This window comes from Osmerus mordax, chromosome 15 (genome assembly GCF_038355195.1).
Source record: "Osmerus mordax isolate fOsmMor3 chromosome 15, fOsmMor3.pri, whole genome shotgun sequence".
NCBI lineage: Eukaryota > Metazoa > Chordata > Actinopteri > Osmeriformes > Osmeridae > Osmerus > Osmerus mordax.
The window spans coordinates 2,862,842-2,880,916 of record NC_090064.1 but is presented as its reverse complement, the minus strand read 5'-3'; the positions used below and the strand labels follow the sequence as shown (position 1 = coordinate 2,880,916).

Genomic DNA, 18,075 nt, shown 5'->3' with positions numbered 1-18,075 from the left:
ATGAAAAAGGATTTTTTACTTTGATGAAAGTCTAAATGTTTAATCCTTTCCATGTCCCAGTATGCCAAGATGCTGACTTTTAGTGTCTTAAGTGATGAAACCAGTTCAAGTGATAGACTTTTGACCTGAATCCAATGATTATTCATCTGAATAAAAACCAGTCAAGAGAAGTACTGCTTCTTTATTAATAGTATTTATGTATATATAATTGCGCAGCTCCCCCTGTCAATGATCTAGCACCTCCTCAGCACCTGTATTAAAAATTCTCTGGCGTCCAGAGTTGATTGTAACTGGTGTTGGAAAACACATGTAGTAGGGCAGAATAGAGGGACTGGGAAAAGGGTGCTGGTGTGGAACGTCCCCAAAAACAGAATGGGCAGAAAATATTAGATGACATTGTATCGAGGCCCAATTGGAGAAGAAGCCATAGGATATTTACAATTGTAGTAGGCCATTAGATCTGTTTTAAAAGTTCAGGGGTGTAATTTGTTGGATATGAAGCCCCCACCCTCCACTCCAGAGACAGTTGGTGACAGAGAGGTGCAGACATTAAGTTAAACATAGTCATGCGTTAAGAGTAGAGTAAAAAATACAGATCCCCCCTTTCTGAATAAAGTTCGACTGATTTGATTTTTTGATTTCTGTTGCTATGAAAACCAGTTTAGCCAAGCTAACTTACATTGTTTTTAGCTAGCTTGCATTGCCATTCAATAGTTAGTAAAAATAGCTTGCTAATCGAGCAGAACTTGTTAATGCAGGAGACTCAGAAACCTTAGCTAGCATCTCGTCATATCACGCAGTCGGCGCACAGCTAGATAATCAGCTGTCAGCGCTCTTGAGTAACCAGCATGCAGTGCGGCATGTCAAAAAACGCAAAGACTTGTGGAAAATAGTTTGGTTACAATGGCCATGCAAAGGATTTCAGTTGTTGTGTTCGTTCAGTTAGATGTTTGTAATGTCATTGTTTGTTAGTTAATATAATCTTGTTGGTCACCCTGAGTGTGCATGTCATGTAGTTTAATGGGAACAGAGATTCAGCCGTTTTACTACGAGAGGCTACGCTCGCAAGGAGCTGGATGTGGACTGTACCTGGGCTGCACCCTAGCCAGTTGCCTATGAGGCTATTCTTGAGATCTACTCAAGGAGAAAGTCAATATCTGTGGTTTTCAAGCGATCTTCGAGAAAGTTTGAAAACAATGTTGCGGTTGATATGTATCGCTAGTGGGAGGTAGTTTTTGGACTACATCTAAACCTCATGTGGCTGCTGCAGCATTTCTGCGTTGGCATGACCTGCGCTCGGAGAGAGGGAAACAGCATGGATGGGGATAGTGTGCGGGCAGATGTGTCTTTATATAGGGTGAAATGGAATGGGAAATGCAATACAAAATGTCTGAAAGGGGTGTATTTATGTAAGTGTCCACATTGCCTCAATATCTTTGTGTCAATAAATCAAATATAATTTTGACTGATGGTTTTTCAAACCTTATTGGCTTCAAGGTGACATCATTCTGATGTACCATGCGCAATTTTATGCAATTTTACCTTGAAATGTCAACCGTTTCTTAACCTTTGTCCCAAAGCTGACCAAAGCTCATACTCTTCCCTTTCTACTCATACAATCTCAACAGTTGGTGTGTAGCAGAGAGGATATAGAGACTGACTTGTGACCTTATGCTCATGAGTTCACATCCCCATTCAGCCTATTGTTGTTGGCCAAACATGAAGTAGTTTTGCTCTCTTGTTGTCCAACTCTCCATCTTCAACAGTGTACATGTTTATAATATTTTGCCATTTTGCGGAGGAACCCGCATCGCTGCTTGCAGCTATATTTATTATTATTCTTGTAATTTATCTCATGAACTCTTTGGTAAAAAGTTTTGAAATTTGCCATATTGATACACCTTGCCACAACTAACGCCCAAACGTCCACTTTTCAGAGAGATGGCATTTCCACCCCATTGCCAAGGACCCATAAGGTCCGCCATGATGGATTTTCCTGTACAGTGATAATTTGGGAAAACATTCAAAATTGATCTCCTCTTACAAAAAAGGTCAAATTGACATGAAATGTTGTACAGATATGAATATATACTTAAGACAGTTGAATCAAATACAAAATGGCTAAACGAAGGGTTGTAGGTTCAAAACCAGTCAAAGGCCATTTTTTCTTTTTTTGACAGAACGGTTTCTCGTCTTCTGGTCAATCCTCTGGTTGTAAAACATAGCAATGAGTGTTTATTTGAGCCCATAACAACACTCCGATCATCTGTTTAGCGAGACTGTGTAAACCACTGCAAAACAAGCCAGGTTTACCACAGTAGCTATCTACTTGGAGTCTACGCATGGTAGTGTCAGATTCACAACCGAGTTAGCTTTAATGAAGTATATTGATTGTTCAGGTGGATACCTTGCCTGTTGCGCAAATTCATTTCAGAAACCTAAGCCAGGACAAATCGCCACTGATGGTAGGCATGATTTGAAATTCCCTTCCATGACAAGTTATGGCACCCCAAACAACCTTTTTAAAGCTACGAGTAAGCTATTCTTTACAGCAGCAACCCAGTCATCCCGTTTTTATGTCCCATATATAAATAGGACTAAATTACAGCTGTTTGAACTTTAACCAAATCTGACAATGCTTGCCATTGGAGAAATGTCTTATTTTCTGATAGAAAAACTGAACATCAAAAATATCTAAGACTGTGAATGGCTTAGTAGGATGAGACGCAGTGCTGATGTGCAAAGGGTGGTGGGTTCTAATCCAGACAGAGGTATTATTATTTTTTTTTATGACAGAAATTACAGTTTCAAGTCTTCTGGTTAATCCCAGTGTAACTATCTATTATGTCTATTTTACAACATTTTTCAATTTTGAAGGAGGAATCCGCCATTGCTGCTTGCAGCTAGATTTATTATTATTATTTGTGCGAGTGCAAATAATCATTATGGTGCGACCTGTTTAAATTTCTTTACAAAACGCTCACTAATTAGCCTACAGCACAGTATGTGTGTGAAGGATGACCAAGAAGGCATACGAGAACTGAGTAGGTTGCAAAATAATTATGGGTTTATTACTTAATTAAATCAACGGGTTAAACACATTAACAAAGTAAATTAAACCGGGTTTGTGAAAGCGAAACAATACCAAGTAACCATAACTATATTTAAGGAATCCCATATTCCACATCACATAATGCTTAACATACCATGATATGGGTATTAAGATAGGGTATTTGGCCTTAAAAGTAATACAACCGTTAAAATAAATAATTTCATCAAATACCCCCACACTCCAGACAGGGATGGGAGCGTCCCACCCACTGTGGAACACCATTTAGGCACACAGTTTCCAGCCAGACACCAGACACCCTTTACCGGGACACGACAGCAAATGACAACACAAAATCAAGAGGTAAAAATGCTGAACCTAAACTAACAAGTATATGGGTTCAATAAAGGCAATAAAGTTGATATGGTCTAAGAAACAAAAGCTCTGTGATGTGCGTTATTTATGTGAATGGTGTTTCTGAATGTTAACATGCACATAATAGAAATCAGAAAGAAATATAGCTGCAAGCAGCGATGCGGGTTCCTCCGCAAAATGGCAAAATATTATAAACATGTACACTGTAGAAGATCGAGACTTGGACAACAAGAGAGCAAAACTACTTCATGTTTGGCCAACAACAATAGGCTGAACGGGGATTTGAACTCATGAGCATAAGGTTACTAGTCAGTCTCTCTAGCCTCTCGGCTACACACCAACTGCTGAGATCTTATAATTAGTAAGGGCTGAGTATTAACTTTTTATAGGATACTGTTTATAGGATAGGAAATGTACTGAAACTCTGCTTGAGTTGATCTCTTTCCAGACTCTCAGTCAATGCACAACTAACAATAGTCATGTGGGCAACTGGTCTAGGGCAGCACTCATATTCAGCTCCTTGCGAATAGCCTGTGACAATACAGCAGCCGACTCTCTGGTCCCATTAAACTACACAACATGCACAATCAGGGTGACCAACAAGATTATATTAACTAACAAACAATAACATTACAAACATCTAACTGAACGAACACAACAACTGAAATCCCTCGCACGGCTGTTGTAACCAAACTATTTTCCACAAGTCTTTGCGTTTTTTGCTGGGTACCCAAGGGTGCTGACGCTGATTATCTAGCTGTGCTCCGACTGCGTGATATGAGTATTCGTTTTTGGTCAGCTTTGGGACAAAGGTTAAGAAACGGTTGACATTTCAAGGTGAAATTGCATGAAATTGCGCATGGTATTTCAGAATGATGTCTGCCTGTTTAACTAAAGAAGTAATCAAAATTATGACAGGCCAAAAGAAGAGTGTTACTGTACAAAAAAAAGAAGCCGTTTCTCCTGTAGCACGGATTGTTCGATTCGGCCAAAGTTTAAACAGCTGTAATTCAATTATCTTTTGACATATCAAGGTGAAATTGTGCATGGTACTTCAGAACGATGTCATCCTGTTTAACTAAACAGATATTCAAATTTAAGACAGGCTCAACCACAGTGGCAGGATTCGAACCTACAACCTTATACTTAGCAGATCACCATGCCAGCCCATTGAGCTATTCTCAGTGTTGAATAACATCATGAGCATAATGTTACAAATCAGTCTCTCTATCCTCTCTGCTACACACCAACTGTTGAGATTGTATGAATAGAAAGGGCAGAGTATTAGCTTTGGTCAGCTTTTGGACAAAGGTTAAGAAACGGTTGACATTTCAAGGTGAAGTTGCATGAAATTGTGCATGGTATTTCAGAATGATGTCATCCTGTTTAACTAAACAGATAATCAAAATTATGACAGGCCAAAAGATAATGGCTGGATTCCAACCAACTACCTTATACTTTACAGGTCACCATGCCAGCCCACTGAGCTATTCTCAGTGTTGAATATTGTCATGTTCAGTTACTGTATAAAAACGTAAGGTGTTTCTCTTGTGTTAAGCGTTGTTAGATTCAGCCAACGTTGAAACAGCTATAATTCAATCATATTTTGACATACCAAGGTGAAATTGTTTGTGGTACTTCAGAAAGATGTCATCCTGTTGAACTAAACAGATAATCAAAATTATGACAGGCCAAACGACTATGGCTGGATTCCAACCTACGACCTTATACATTACAGGTCAACATCCCAGCCCATTGAGCTATTCTCAGTGTTGAATATTGTCATGTTCAGTTACTGTATAAAAAAGTAAGCTGTTTCTCCTGTGGTAAGCGTTGTTAGATTCAGCCTAAGTTGAAACTGCTTGTACATTTCCTATAAAAACGGACAACGGGATGACTGGTTGCTGCTGTAAAGAATAACTTTCATATCGTTTTTTTAAACAGGTTGTTTGGAGTGCCATAACTTGTCATGGAAGGGAATTTTAAATCATGCCTAGCATTAGTGGGAATGTGTCCTGGCTTAGGTTACTGAAATGAATTTGTGCAACAGGCAAGGGATCCACCTGAACAATCAATTTACTTCATTAGAGTTATCTCTACCATGCATAGACTACAAGTAGTTAGATACTGTGGTGAACCTGGCTTGTTTGGCAGTGGTTTACACAGTCTCGCTAAACAGATGATCAGAGTGAGACATTGAGACATTCCCAGACAGGGATTACACAAAACTGGATAATAAAAAAAGCTGTTTCTCCAATGGCGAGCATTGTCAGATTTGGTCGAAGTTCAAACAGCTGTAATTCAGTCATATTTCAACATATCAAGGTGAAACTTTGCATGGGACTTCAGGGGCATGTCACCTTAAAACTTATTAGGTTTGAACCATCCTTCAAAAATACATTTGATTTAGTGACACAAACATATTGAGGCAATGTGGACATTTACATAAATACACCCATTTCAGCCATTTTGTACTTGATTCAATTGCCTTAAGTAACGTTTTTAAATACGTCAATGATAAATATCTGTACCAGTCAATTTCAACTTTGGTTCAAGAGAAGAGGAATTTTGAAGGTTTTCCCAAATTATCACAGTACAGGAAAATCCATCATGGCGGACCTTATGGGTCCTTGAGGCTTTTTTGTTCCTCATGAAAAATGAGGCATGCACACCAAGTTTCAGAAGAATTGGAGCAATGGGGTGGAAATGCCATCACTTTGAAAATCGGACTTTTGGGCGTGGCCTGTGGCGCCCCCTATGGTCCGATGTGGCCCATATTTGGTGTGGGGGTACCCACTTGGATGTAGTATCAATGTGCCAAATTAGAAAATTTATGACCAGGGACTTTTGGAGATATTGGGGCGCAAGGAGAAGAAAAATAATAAGAATAAGAATACCAACAATAACAATAGGTTCCCTCCTACCGGAGGAACCTAATAAATATAGCTGCAAGCAGCGATGTGGGTTCCTCCGCAAAATGGCAAAATATTATAAACATGTAATGTATAATTAATCTATGGCATTGCATACCATATCATTGTTGTTGAAACGTTTCCCATATGCATATATAATTATAATATTTTGAAGACTGATCAAATTATTTCAAAGATTATAAATGTGACCATTCATTAAATCTAAGGTGGAATGAAACCACCGCGCTAGTGGTTGTTTTGATTTCATTCTGCGAGTTTAGAAGTACAACAAGTGAGAAATGACTGTGGTAATTGTTAAACAATGTCAATGCTGTTGCTGTATTTGGCTGTTCATTGAGATTGGGGAACAAAAAGTTGTCCACAATCAAGATATGTAAATTTCCTATAAAAACAAGACATGGGGATGACCTGGTTTAGCCTGGCTGCCAGCCCAACTTCTCCCCGCCCACAAAAGAATTTGGTCGGGAAGTTGGGTCTGGAGGGTCTCGTATTGGGAACAAATTAGGAGTCAGTTGGCTGAGCGGTGAGGGAGTCGGGCTAGTAATCCGAAGGTTGCCAGTTCGATTCCCGGTCATGCAAACTGACGTTGTGTCCTTGGGCAAGGCACTTCACCCTACTTGCCTCGGGGGAATGTCCCTGTACCTACTGTAAGTCGCTCTGGATAAGAGCGTCTGCTAAATGACTAAATGTAAATGTAAAATGTAACAACTACATAAAACCAGGATCTGGACGGACCAATGAAATTGCCAGGGCGGGCTTTATACGATGATGGACAGATGATCAACAGTAACGTAATCAACAACGTCACGAAAGAGCCCTTGGGTTGAATTTGTTTTCAACAAACAACATATTACGTTGCTCTGATTGGTTGTAGGTCTATCCAAATGAGCGAAGAGGCATTTGTTTTACGAGTTCGGTTGAAACAGGCCCCGTAGTCACAGCCCAACGGAGAGTTTTCAGACTCATATTCTGACTAGAATTATGAGTATGACAACGTCAGGCTAGACCTGGTTGCTGCTGTAAAGAATATATTACTCATAGTGCTTAGATTAGGTTGTTTGGGGTGCCATAACTCAACATAAGTCATGGAAGAGAATTTCAAATCATGCCTAGCATCAGTGGCCGTGTGTCCTAGCTTAGGTCACTGAAATAATTTGCGCAACAGGCAAGGGGTCCACCTCAATAATCAATATACTTCATTAGAGCTAACTCAGTTGTGAATCTAACACTACCATGTGTAGCTAGCTACTGTGGTGAACCTGGCTTGTGTTGCAGTGGTTTACACAGTCTCGCTAAACAGATGTGTTGTGATGGGCTCAAATAAGGACGCATTGCTATGTTTTACAACCGGAGGATTTATCGGGAGACTAGAAACCCTTTGGTCAGAATAAAAAATGAAAAACTATGCCTCTGACTGGTATTGAACCTTGATTACCAGTACAACATCTCAGCCAATTGAGCCATTCCCAGGCATGGAATACACAAAGTTCAATAACTGGATAATTAAAAAAAGCTGTTTCTCCAATGGCGAGCATTGTCAGATTTGGTCCAAGTTCAAACGGCTGTAATTCAGTCATATTTTGACATATCAAGGTGAAACTTTGCATGGTACTTCAGAGGCATGTCACCTTAAAGCTTATTAGGTTTGAACCATCCTTCAGAAATACATTTGATTTAGTGACACAAACATATTGAGGCAATGTGGACATTTACATAAATACACCCATTTCAGCCATTTTGTACTTGATTCAATTGCCTTAAGTAACGTTTTTAAATACGTCAATGATACATATCTGTACCAAATTTCAAGTCAATTTCACCTTTGGTTCAAGAGAAGAGGAATTTTGAAGGTTTTCCCAAATTATCACAGTACAGGAAAATCCATCATGGCGGACCTTATGGGTCCTTGAGGCTTTTTTGTTCCTCATGAAAAATGAGGCATGCACACCAAGTTTCAGAAGAATTGGAGCAATGGGGTGGAAATGCCATCACTTTGAAAATCGGACTTTTGGGCGTGGCCTGTGGCGCCCCCTATGGTCCGATGTGGCCCATATTTGGTGTGGGGGTACCCACGTGGATGTAGTATCAATGTGCCAAATTAGAAAATTTATGACCAGGGACTTTTGGAGATATTGGGGCGCAAGGAGAAGAAAAATAATAATAAGAATACCAACAATAACAATAGGTTCCCTCCTACCGGAGGAACCTAATAATAAGAATACCAACAATAACAATAGGTTCCCTCCTACCGGAGGAACCTAATAAAACTAACAAATACAATAGGTTCCCTCCTCCCGAAGGAACCCTAATAATAGTCAAGTCCCTGTGTGGGCCACTGTTAGGCATCCATCACAATGTGCCTACTGTGAGCTGATACAGTGATCGGTCCACCATTCTGTCTAATGTTACATAACAAATTAAACTTCATCTTTAGGTTTTTAACTTTAATGCAGATTTTAGATTGGTTAATATTAGCCGTCAATCACTACTTGTCACTGCGCTCCGTTGTCTTAATTGGTTAGTGTTGCACGAAAGTGCAATACACAAAAACATTTCCAAAGCACAACCGTTCAACCATGTTGCAACACAAACATCTTACTAAACAAATCCTCTTTTCTCAGAACTAACTGTCCTTTATAAAGTCTGAGTTGGAATAGTGTCCATCTGTGTAAGTATCTCCTACTGGTCCAAATTCTTCAAAAAACAAAGAAAAACAAAACAAAACTTACAACAAAGTCACACTACAAATTTATGTTAAGAAATGCCTAGGATTACATTGTAGCTTATAGGAATACATCCATACCAGTACATACCAGTAATAACAACATTGAATATAACTTGAATAAATTTTATAAAAACTAAACGTATAAACTCACAAAAAATAATAATGATATGACCCAGATGGTTTGACCTTGTAGTCTTGCAAAGCCTTTTCAGTGCTTTTAATCTGAGGGTGATAAATTAGTAATGCCTACGGTACTCGTTTTCTAGGAAAGAGGCCTCCTACTGGGGAAAAGAGACGTCTGCCAGACTTTGTTGCTTGGCGATGGAATGGCTACACTTGTCACAAGGACTAAAGCCAGCCCCTCACACAGCAAGAGACGACGAAGTCTCAAAGTCAAGGGTGGGCAGGAATGCCCTGAATAGGCAGTTACATAAAATACTCAGGACCCTGATGGACCAAAGAAAGAATGAGCAACCAAGGACCTGCTGGCCATCTGACAGATGTGGAAAGACTATCCAAAGGTCAAAAGTGTCAGACTTTCAATAAGTCAATGACAAGAAAGGTTCTTCTGTGAATAATATGATTAGAAGTATTAGAACTTCTAGAATTTTTTAACATAAAAAACGGTTCCTGTTGCGGAACATCTCTGTTCTAACAATATTATGTTTCAATACTCAAAATATGTTCTTTGAACAGAATTGTTTTTTACACAGACATAAAAATATATAGGTTCTGTGCCTTTAGTATACAATTAAAATGAGTAAACTTATCATCAAGGGCCTGCCTTAGTGACAGTGCTCCAGCAAAATCCATCAAATGCTGCTTTTATTCACAACTGCTTTTGCAACTGAAGAACCCGATACATTTTGCACTGTGGTGCTCATCACAGCTTACACTACCACACTTTAAAAGCAAATTGCAAAACTAAAAAGCAAAACAACAAACCTCTGCCCAGCCTACCCAAAGCCACACTGCTGCACCAGGGCTAACCCCCATGACCTGACCCAGATATTAACCCGGGCCTCCAGATGTGAATGCACGATGAGATTACTCCACCACTGCATCCAGCTCCACATGCTTTTCTAATGAGGCATCCCAAAATGACCCTGGAGTCTGACGTCTGTCTGTTTCTCTTCCACTGCAATACAAATTGCAAAGGCTAGCCACCTAAGCCACTTTGTGAATACAAAAGTTTTTTTTACAGTTTTCGCAGACATTTTGTTGACATATCAAGTCTCAACAAATATAAAATCTCTCTCTCTCAGAGAGATTTTATATTTGTTATATTCTAGTTACTAGTTATATATAGTAGCACATAATGTTATATACTATTTGATATATAATGTCCTGATCATAGGTTGTGACAATGTTGGTATTTATATTTCACCTCAACCCTATCATCAATCCCTAATGCCATAGTAACTTTAGAGCTTGCAAGGTGAATAATCATGCAAAAAAAAAATGTGTGCAATTTCTGAAAAACAAGTGAAGTTGTTAAGATGGGCTACTAGAGAGTAACAAGATAATTAAAGAAGGTCATGTTATTGAAGTTGAAATTAGGCAGACTACCTGTGCAAATGTACACAGACCCCTCTGCCATAACCGCCTGTTACATTGCAATAAGTCAAATATTTTACCCTTTGTCAAAGCTAAATATATTATTTACACCAACAGTCCCATAACTTTCACTTGCTCATCATATCTACAGTCCCTCAGTCATGACCTAATCTTATACTGAATCACTCTGATATGAAAGAATTGAACTCTTTCTCTGCAACAATGTAGCTATTGTTGCATTGCATTCTTATGGTAGCTCAAATTTTCCATGTGTTCTATGCAAGTTGGAAAGTTCACTACAAAATCACTGAATGCATGACAGTCATTGATGACGATTGATGGTATATAAACGGTGTGGGCCACAAGTAAGGCAAGTTTTATCGGCCAGGCTAAGTAGCTAGAATTTGCAAGAGACTAAGAAGGGAAAAAATAAGATTAATGTTGTGACCTACTGTACCATTTTGATCCGATGTTACGAGGCACAAAGGAGTACCAAGATAACTCCTTTTGCATCTGACTTCCATTCGCCATGAAAATGTTCGGTGGATTTTCACATATTTTCGGGGATTTTCTGACAGTCTGTCTTTTTTCGGCGTGCTAAGCATTCAGATACACAAAAATGCAGAGGCTGCTTTTGCAGAAGGAATTGGTGATTGGAGCTCTGGGATCATATGGGCTTTTTGTCAGACGTTTTAAAGGGACATGGTACTGTAATAAGGGGAGTTTCCAAAAACACAAACGGTATGTTTGCTCATCTTTGTATCAGGATGGCAAATTAATAGATTTTCGGGAAGCGAAGAGAATCGGCACAAATAGCAGAATGCGCGCCTTCCAGCTGTGCGCTGACTGCGATTCTGGACGAGGACATTTGTGGGGCCTATGTCTCAAACACTATTGAATGACACATAACCAATCATCTTTTTTAATATTCTGATTAACAGAAGTCTCGCAAATAATTGTCTCACAAATTTCCAAAACAATTTCATCAACTGTTTCTTCTTGGAGTTCGTGGGGGAATTCATTCTCCTGTAGCCAATGTTTAATCATCACGAACCCCACTTTTACATACCACACCACCACACAAGTAACTATTATCGAGTATTCCGCCTTACACACTTGCCCTGATTGTTCTTGCATTTCAAACTGCTAGCTGTGTTAAGGTGACAGTCGGTTAATCATTTTCAGAAGAGGCCCCTTTACAATTCAGGATTAACTAGCAGTTCACGCACCAGAACGACTTGGTGCAAATAGTGGTATTATAGCCTACTAGGTGAAAATTCCGAGTTTCCAACAGACATCAGTTAATTCTGACCTTGGTTAATAATTGAAAGCATTTGTTTGACCCTATCTTAGGACTTAAATGATGGGTCGTACAAACGTAAGACAACAAACGTCTTCTAACTGCATGGGCTGTTGATAAAATGATTGTTGCCGCTGATAACCTACGCAAGCTTGTAGACAGCCCCCCCCCCCCCCCCCCTGTTAAATGTCTAAATTTTAAGTACGTTTTTATTCACCTCATAATTAAATACAAAATGAGGGGGAAAACTGCAAAAAAGGTCCACTTAATAAAGAAGAACCCCCTCCCTTTCACTAGACTGTCTGCCGGCTGCGTGTTCATTAATTGCATCATTACTGTAATATTACACAATGACTGTTTCTTCAAAAATATTGACTATTTGTCTCTTTAATGTCTAAAGATAAAAATGAACCATTTTAAGGTAAGCTACATACACAATTCTAGGGGGGGAAAGCAGATGGCGCAAAAGGCATAGGCTATTCTGGAGTTGTTACCTACCGATTTTGCTTTTATGTTAAGAAACAATGCCATCATTAGTTAAAGATGTCTACATGAAAAAGTATTGAACAAAGATTCAAAAGACAAAGGCTTTTTATTCCCTTACGATGTTGAAAACAATTCAACAATTTCATTGACAGCATACGTCATTATTACATTCATAATACAATCAGATATATTAGTCTTAAACAATGCAGTACTGACAAAATAACCATAGCTTTAAAGAAATGGGAGCATGACATCAAATTTACTCAAAGTAATTTCCCTTTTGTAGAAAGACCTTTCGAACTGTGCAGTGTAAGGTATTCATACACATTATACATGATGCTGTGATAACCAATAGTTCAAAACCCACTGGTAAATCAAACACTTATAAGAACTTGCTTGACATCATAGTAGTTTGTAATGTTACATTTAGTTTGTTCAGTGTATAAAACCAAGATGAACTCATTAAAATCCAGTAAAATTACAGTTTGGAATAACTCTCACAATTATTATTATTTTATTTTGTATAACTTTGCCCCCTATATGAAGTATAATATAGTACAACATAAGACATTGAATATATTTTGTTTTAATTTACAAAGGAGAACCTTTACAAAGCAATACAGGTTAAATGATTACATGAAAACAAACTGAAAAACTGACAGACAGTCCCCCCAGACTCTAGCTCAGCTGTACCTACTGCTGTGACTATGACGTCCATGTCTGGATGAGCTGTGACTGGAGGAGCAAGAAGACCTATGGGAAGGAAATAAATTTAAAGAGAAAAAGTGCTCAGTGTATCATTCCGTTTAGAAGAGAGGATTCCCCGGAGATCGAGGCTAAAGATTTTACGAGAACAAAATGTATTTGTATATATACTGTGGCTTACACTTAACAAAAGGGCTAAGCTGTTGACTGTCACCTGCCTATATGTCGTTGTCTTTATGAGGACTGTCCTCTTACCTGGAGTGGCGGTCTGAGCTTCTGTAGCTGGTACTCCGTCTATAACCTTGATATCTCCTGCTTGTGCTCCGGCTGCGACTGGAGTAGCTGTAATTGGAGTCTGACCTGCATAACCACAAACAGGTAAAAAATCACCACAGTGATGTTGGCACAACAAAATTGTATTACACAAAGTAGCTATTTATTCCAACCAGTATGGTAAGAATGTTTAACGAGTATGTCAGGGAGTCAGGTGGCTGAGCGGTTAGGAAAGCGGGCTAGTAATCTGAAGGTTGCCAGTTCGATTCCCGGCTGTGCAAAATGACTGTGTCCTTGGCACTTCACCCTACTTGCCTCGGGGAGAATGTCCCTGTACTTACTTTAAGTCGCTCTGGATAAGAGCGTCTGCTAAATGACTAAATGTATATGCAGTGTTGATTGTACAGACAACATCGTTTTCATATTTTATTATGTTTTATTTGGTGACTGTAAATTCATTGTATATACCTGGACCTCCTGTGCCGACTGTACGAGCGACTCCTGGAATGGCTTCTACTGTATGTCCGACTGAAGGAACAAATGAGAAGAAATTACCAGCCACTTTACTGTACTGTAAATCATACAGAAAACCACCATTTGAATACAGGCAGTTATAAGTTGCAGACATGCAACATAAACTTCTTGTATGTGTGACAGACATATAAACTTTAGATTTGTCTGTTTTACCAGGTGTGTATATTATGTTCTCAATGATAAGGAGGGATGTTATATTTTTTGGCAAAAGAGTTCTGTAGTCTACATCTGGATTAAGACAGCACTGTACCTGCAGCTCCTGTAACTGCCATATGTACTGTTGCGAGACCGAGACCGCACTCGACTGTGTCTCTTTCGACTACTGGTGTGACTCCTAGGGTGAAGAAAATAATTGTAAAATAAGTACAGAGATATTTAAGGCCATAATTTGAAGTTCAATAATAAAACAAAATCAAGCTCAGACTGTAGCCAAGTTGTGCGCAAAATGACCAAAATCAATAAAGCGAATCATCCTTTCAGTAGACTCCACCACATAAATGTTTCTCCAACCTTGAAGAAGAGCTGGAGCTCCATGACCGACTCCTGGATCTGCTGTAGAACTTTGTCCGGCCTCTGGAAAAGGACCTTTGGCTGGAGACTGAGCCAGACTTTCTGGTGGACCAGCTCCATGACCCTCCCCTGTTTCTAGTCTCAGACGGGGATCTCTCCTCACTGGAGCTGTCTTGGTTCCTGGGCCTCTGGTTTAGTCTGGCAGTCTTTCGGACCTCGTCAAATAAGGATCCAGGCCGGACCCGGCTTTTACTTTTAATTTCTATCCTGAACCCTTGGGATGCCATGTTTTCCTGTGTTCTTGTGTTCTTTATAGCCACTGGGGTTGGGTTTTCTGCCTGGACAGCTGCCATTCCTTTTAGAGGCTTCCATTTGAGGTCAAACACAGCTCTGGTAGTTTTTCCTTGGACCATTTCTCCATGTTGTCCGCTAGCCTCCATATCTGTGGATCCAGAGGTTAAAGACTGTTGTTGATTGAGAAGAGGTTGAGGCAGAGTATCACAATCATCTGTTCGTTTGTGCGAGGAGGTTGTGAAAGTATTTTCATTTAGTTTGTTTGAAAGAACAGGAGGCTCAGGGGGGCTCTGTTCTGGGCTGCAGAGCTCCATATCATCTAAGGACTCAGTGTTATCTAGCATCTTTGGCAAATGTGAACTGCAAATTCCCATTTTGTTATCAGAGATATCTTTGTATGCACATTGTTTTGAGTTAGCTTGAACACTTTGTTTTGCGTTCAGTTCTTTGGTCATCTCTTGCTGGTATTCCGTACATGAAGGCTTTGGCTGTTTTGAAACATTATTGCCCTGGCAGACATACTCAAGGCCAGGAGACTTGCCTGGTTTTCCTTTGACATCTCTTGCTAAGTCACCCTTAACAGAGACAAGTTTCCGGTTTGGACATTTCTCTATCTGAGAATCGTCTTCCTCCTCTTCCTCCCCAAACTCCAGTGGTGGCTGCCAGTGGAATGTTTCTCTCAGATTCAGAAATTTCCTCTTGGATATCTTTTCCTTCAATCTGTGAGAGCTTAGTTTTGTGACGCTCCTCCTCTTGTGTTTATGCTTCCGCTTAGCCTTCTTACGGATCTTGTACTTCACCGTTTCTGCTTCCCTCTCAGGCTTTTTTATCAATTTGATGTGTAAACGCACAACGTTGTCTTTCTCAGACTCTGAACTGGCCTCACCCTCCTCTTTCTCCGAGACATGTTTATGCTCAGCGGCTACCATCTTGTTCTGCATTTTCACAGATTCACTCTCAGAATCCCACCCTACATGAACTGTCAACTTCTTGTCAAGAATTTTGTCAGCTTTCCCTAGTTTTTTTGGGAGGTGGTTGTTTTTGCCAAGTTTATCCCCATCTCCATCCACTTCAGATTCACTATTGTGCTTCGCCAATGGCAATGACTGGATATGTTTTGCCTCCTCTTCTTGGGAATGGCTTCCATCCATTGATGGCTTCAAAGGGCTGCATCCCGTTGAGGTGTTACGTCTGAGATCAGGACTGCATTCCCTCCTTGATTCATCTACAGACTCTGAAATAGGATTTGGAGTATTGGGGATGGTAATATGCTTATCTAAATTATAGATTCTTTTCAGAGCACTGTAATACCACTTCCATCCTTTGTCTAGAGACTTTCTTTTATAACTGCTTCTCTTTTGAGAGTCATTGGAGTCAGACCTACTGTAAGAGGATGACAGGATGTCATAATGACCCGGAGATCGCAACCTAGACCTGGATCTCCGCCTACTTTTGGATTGACGATACGATCGACTGTACGTACTGCTTCTGGACGACCCACTGCGTGACCATCTCTTGCACTTGTGCCTCTTGTTTTTTTGGCTCCTTTCACTGTGGGAATTTTCTGGGTATTGTTTTTGAGTAATCAAGGGTTTGACCTCTTTCGAAGTCAAACTATTGGCGGCCTGCTCAAAAATGGCTAGAGAAGTTGTGTCCATCTTTGGGGCCTTGATCTCCTGGATGCGCACATAGGAAGGTTTCCAGGGCTTCTGGTCAGGTTTCCACCGTGAAGGCGGGGGACTGTCACTCATGGGGATGACAGGGGTAATTTCAGGGGTTGGGGTCGAAGTGACAAATGTAGTCTGGATCTCTCCACACTTGACTGATTCCTGGACCAGGTTCTCTGGCTTTGGTTTGCCAATGTTGGCAAGCTTGGCCATTCTGGGGGATCTTGGAGATATTGATGAACTGTACCTGGACCTAGATCTTGATCTAGAGAGTGACCGGGATATGGCTCGAGACCGAGACATAGATCTACTCCTGGAACTATACTTTGAAAAGGAGCTCATCTTCCCACGAGATATGGAACGACTGAGAGAGGACAACCGAGAATTGGAATGCGATTCCCTACAAAAGGAAGACCGATATCTCTTGCCTCTCTTCTTCCTAGGGGAGCATCTTTGTGTGTATTGAAAGTGGGATGGCGATTGGGATACACTTTCAGGGTGGCTGGAAACCTTTGAGTCTCTACCCGAGGACAGTGATTTCTCAGCCTCAGAGACAACAGGTTTGCGTTTGAAGCTTTTGCGTCTCTTGGCATGTTTGTGCTTTTTAGCCTTCTTCTTGTGTTTAGCCTTTTTCTTTTCTTTCTTGTGTCTGTGGTTCTGGCTGGACCTCTCAGAGCTGTCGTCCAAAGAGCACCTGGTTGACAGAGACCATGCAGAGTCACTGTCATCCCATCTGCTTGAAGAACGGTCATTAAATCTGTTAAAATAAAACATATACTATCAGTAGAAGGTCTGACTATGGAGCCCTATAATATTAAATATGTATCGTCACAATCTGGATATATTTTAAAACTTTGGAATACTTTTCTCCTTTTCTCCATTTCTCAACACTCGGAGGCTGATAATTCTTAGTTCTCTGCATCTCCTCTTTCCAGTGTGGTGGAGTTTCACTGTGTCCCCTCTCTTCCTCAGATGCAGAGTGGGACTTCGACCCTGGAGGCGTATGATACCTCTGCAGAGAGAATCAACCAACAATAGAACAGCAGAAAATGGCTACCATTGCGCTGACTTACTGACTTTACAGACAGCACCTGCTCTTATTCTGTATAACTTTCTACGCCTAGTTCACAATGGCCGTGTTTATTCATTACTTCCATGAAGACAACATAGAAGATTTGCATGAGGGGACTAAAATGAGATAGGCAGTTATACTGGGAAAAATAGGCAAAGACAGAGGCCAAAACATCGGAAAAATAAATTGGCAGGGATATTTTTATTTGAACCTTTTCCGGGGAAGCACTGAACAAATATTATCAAATATTTATCTTGTAAACAATTAAAATGAGTTAAACTGAGCAATACAAAAGCTGCAGCCTTTAGACAGGAATGAGAGATTACCATTGTCCCTCTGCCTTTGATCTTGCGTCCAGATTTTGTGATTGTCGGTTTTACGTCATTTGGAAGGGTAGATGCTTCTTGAACCATACTGAAAAAATCAATGTAATGTTCATTCAAGGGTTAGAATATTCGTTTTTATAATTGATAAAACTTAATATTTATATTTTGTTTGACAAAACAACCTTCTTCAATTATCACTCATTTAATAGTAATTCCCCATAATATAACTTGCCCTGTGTCCCTGTGGTAAACATATTGCTAACAGCAAG

General features: G+C 40.0%; 2 protein-coding genes across 3 annotated transcripts in view; both read right to left on the bottom strand.

Moving 5' to 3' along the window:
- Nucleotides 1–11,240, bottom strand: part of zbtb47b (zinc finger and BTB domain containing 47b) — a 66,655-nt gene extending 55,415 nt beyond the window's left edge. For both annotated transcript variants that reach the window (XR_010878315.1, XM_067251630.1), the window contains exon 1: nucleotides 11,097–11,240. Coding sequence is in view for 1 of the 2 variants with exons in the window: in XM_067251630.1 (XP_067107731.1) it covers nucleotides 11,097–11,099 (3 nt within the window). In the remaining variant the exon portion in view is untranslated. The remainder of the gene's footprint in view (nucleotides 1–11,096) is intronic.
- A 1,279-nt stretch (nucleotides 11,241–12,519) lies between these two features.
- The window catches only part of nktr (natural killer cell triggering receptor), a 45,105-nt gene continuing 39,549 nt past the window's right edge, over nucleotides 12,520–18,075 (bottom strand). Inside the window, exons 11-17 of the mRNA XM_067251343.1 lie at nucleotides 17,807–17,894; nucleotides 17,272–17,420; nucleotides 14,448–17,165; nucleotides 14,188–14,271; nucleotides 13,872–13,931; nucleotides 13,386–13,490; nucleotides 12,520–13,178 (exon numbers count right to left, since the gene is read on the bottom strand). Coding sequence (XP_067107444.1) covers nucleotides 13,109–13,178; nucleotides 13,386–13,490; nucleotides 13,872–13,931; nucleotides 14,188–14,271; nucleotides 14,448–17,165; nucleotides 17,272–17,420; nucleotides 17,807–17,894 — 3,274 coding nt within the window. The 3' untranslated portion in view covers nucleotides 12,520–13,108. The remainder of the gene's footprint in view (nucleotides 13,179–13,385; nucleotides 13,491–13,871; nucleotides 13,932–14,187; nucleotides 14,272–14,447; nucleotides 17,166–17,271; nucleotides 17,421–17,806; nucleotides 17,895–18,075) is intronic.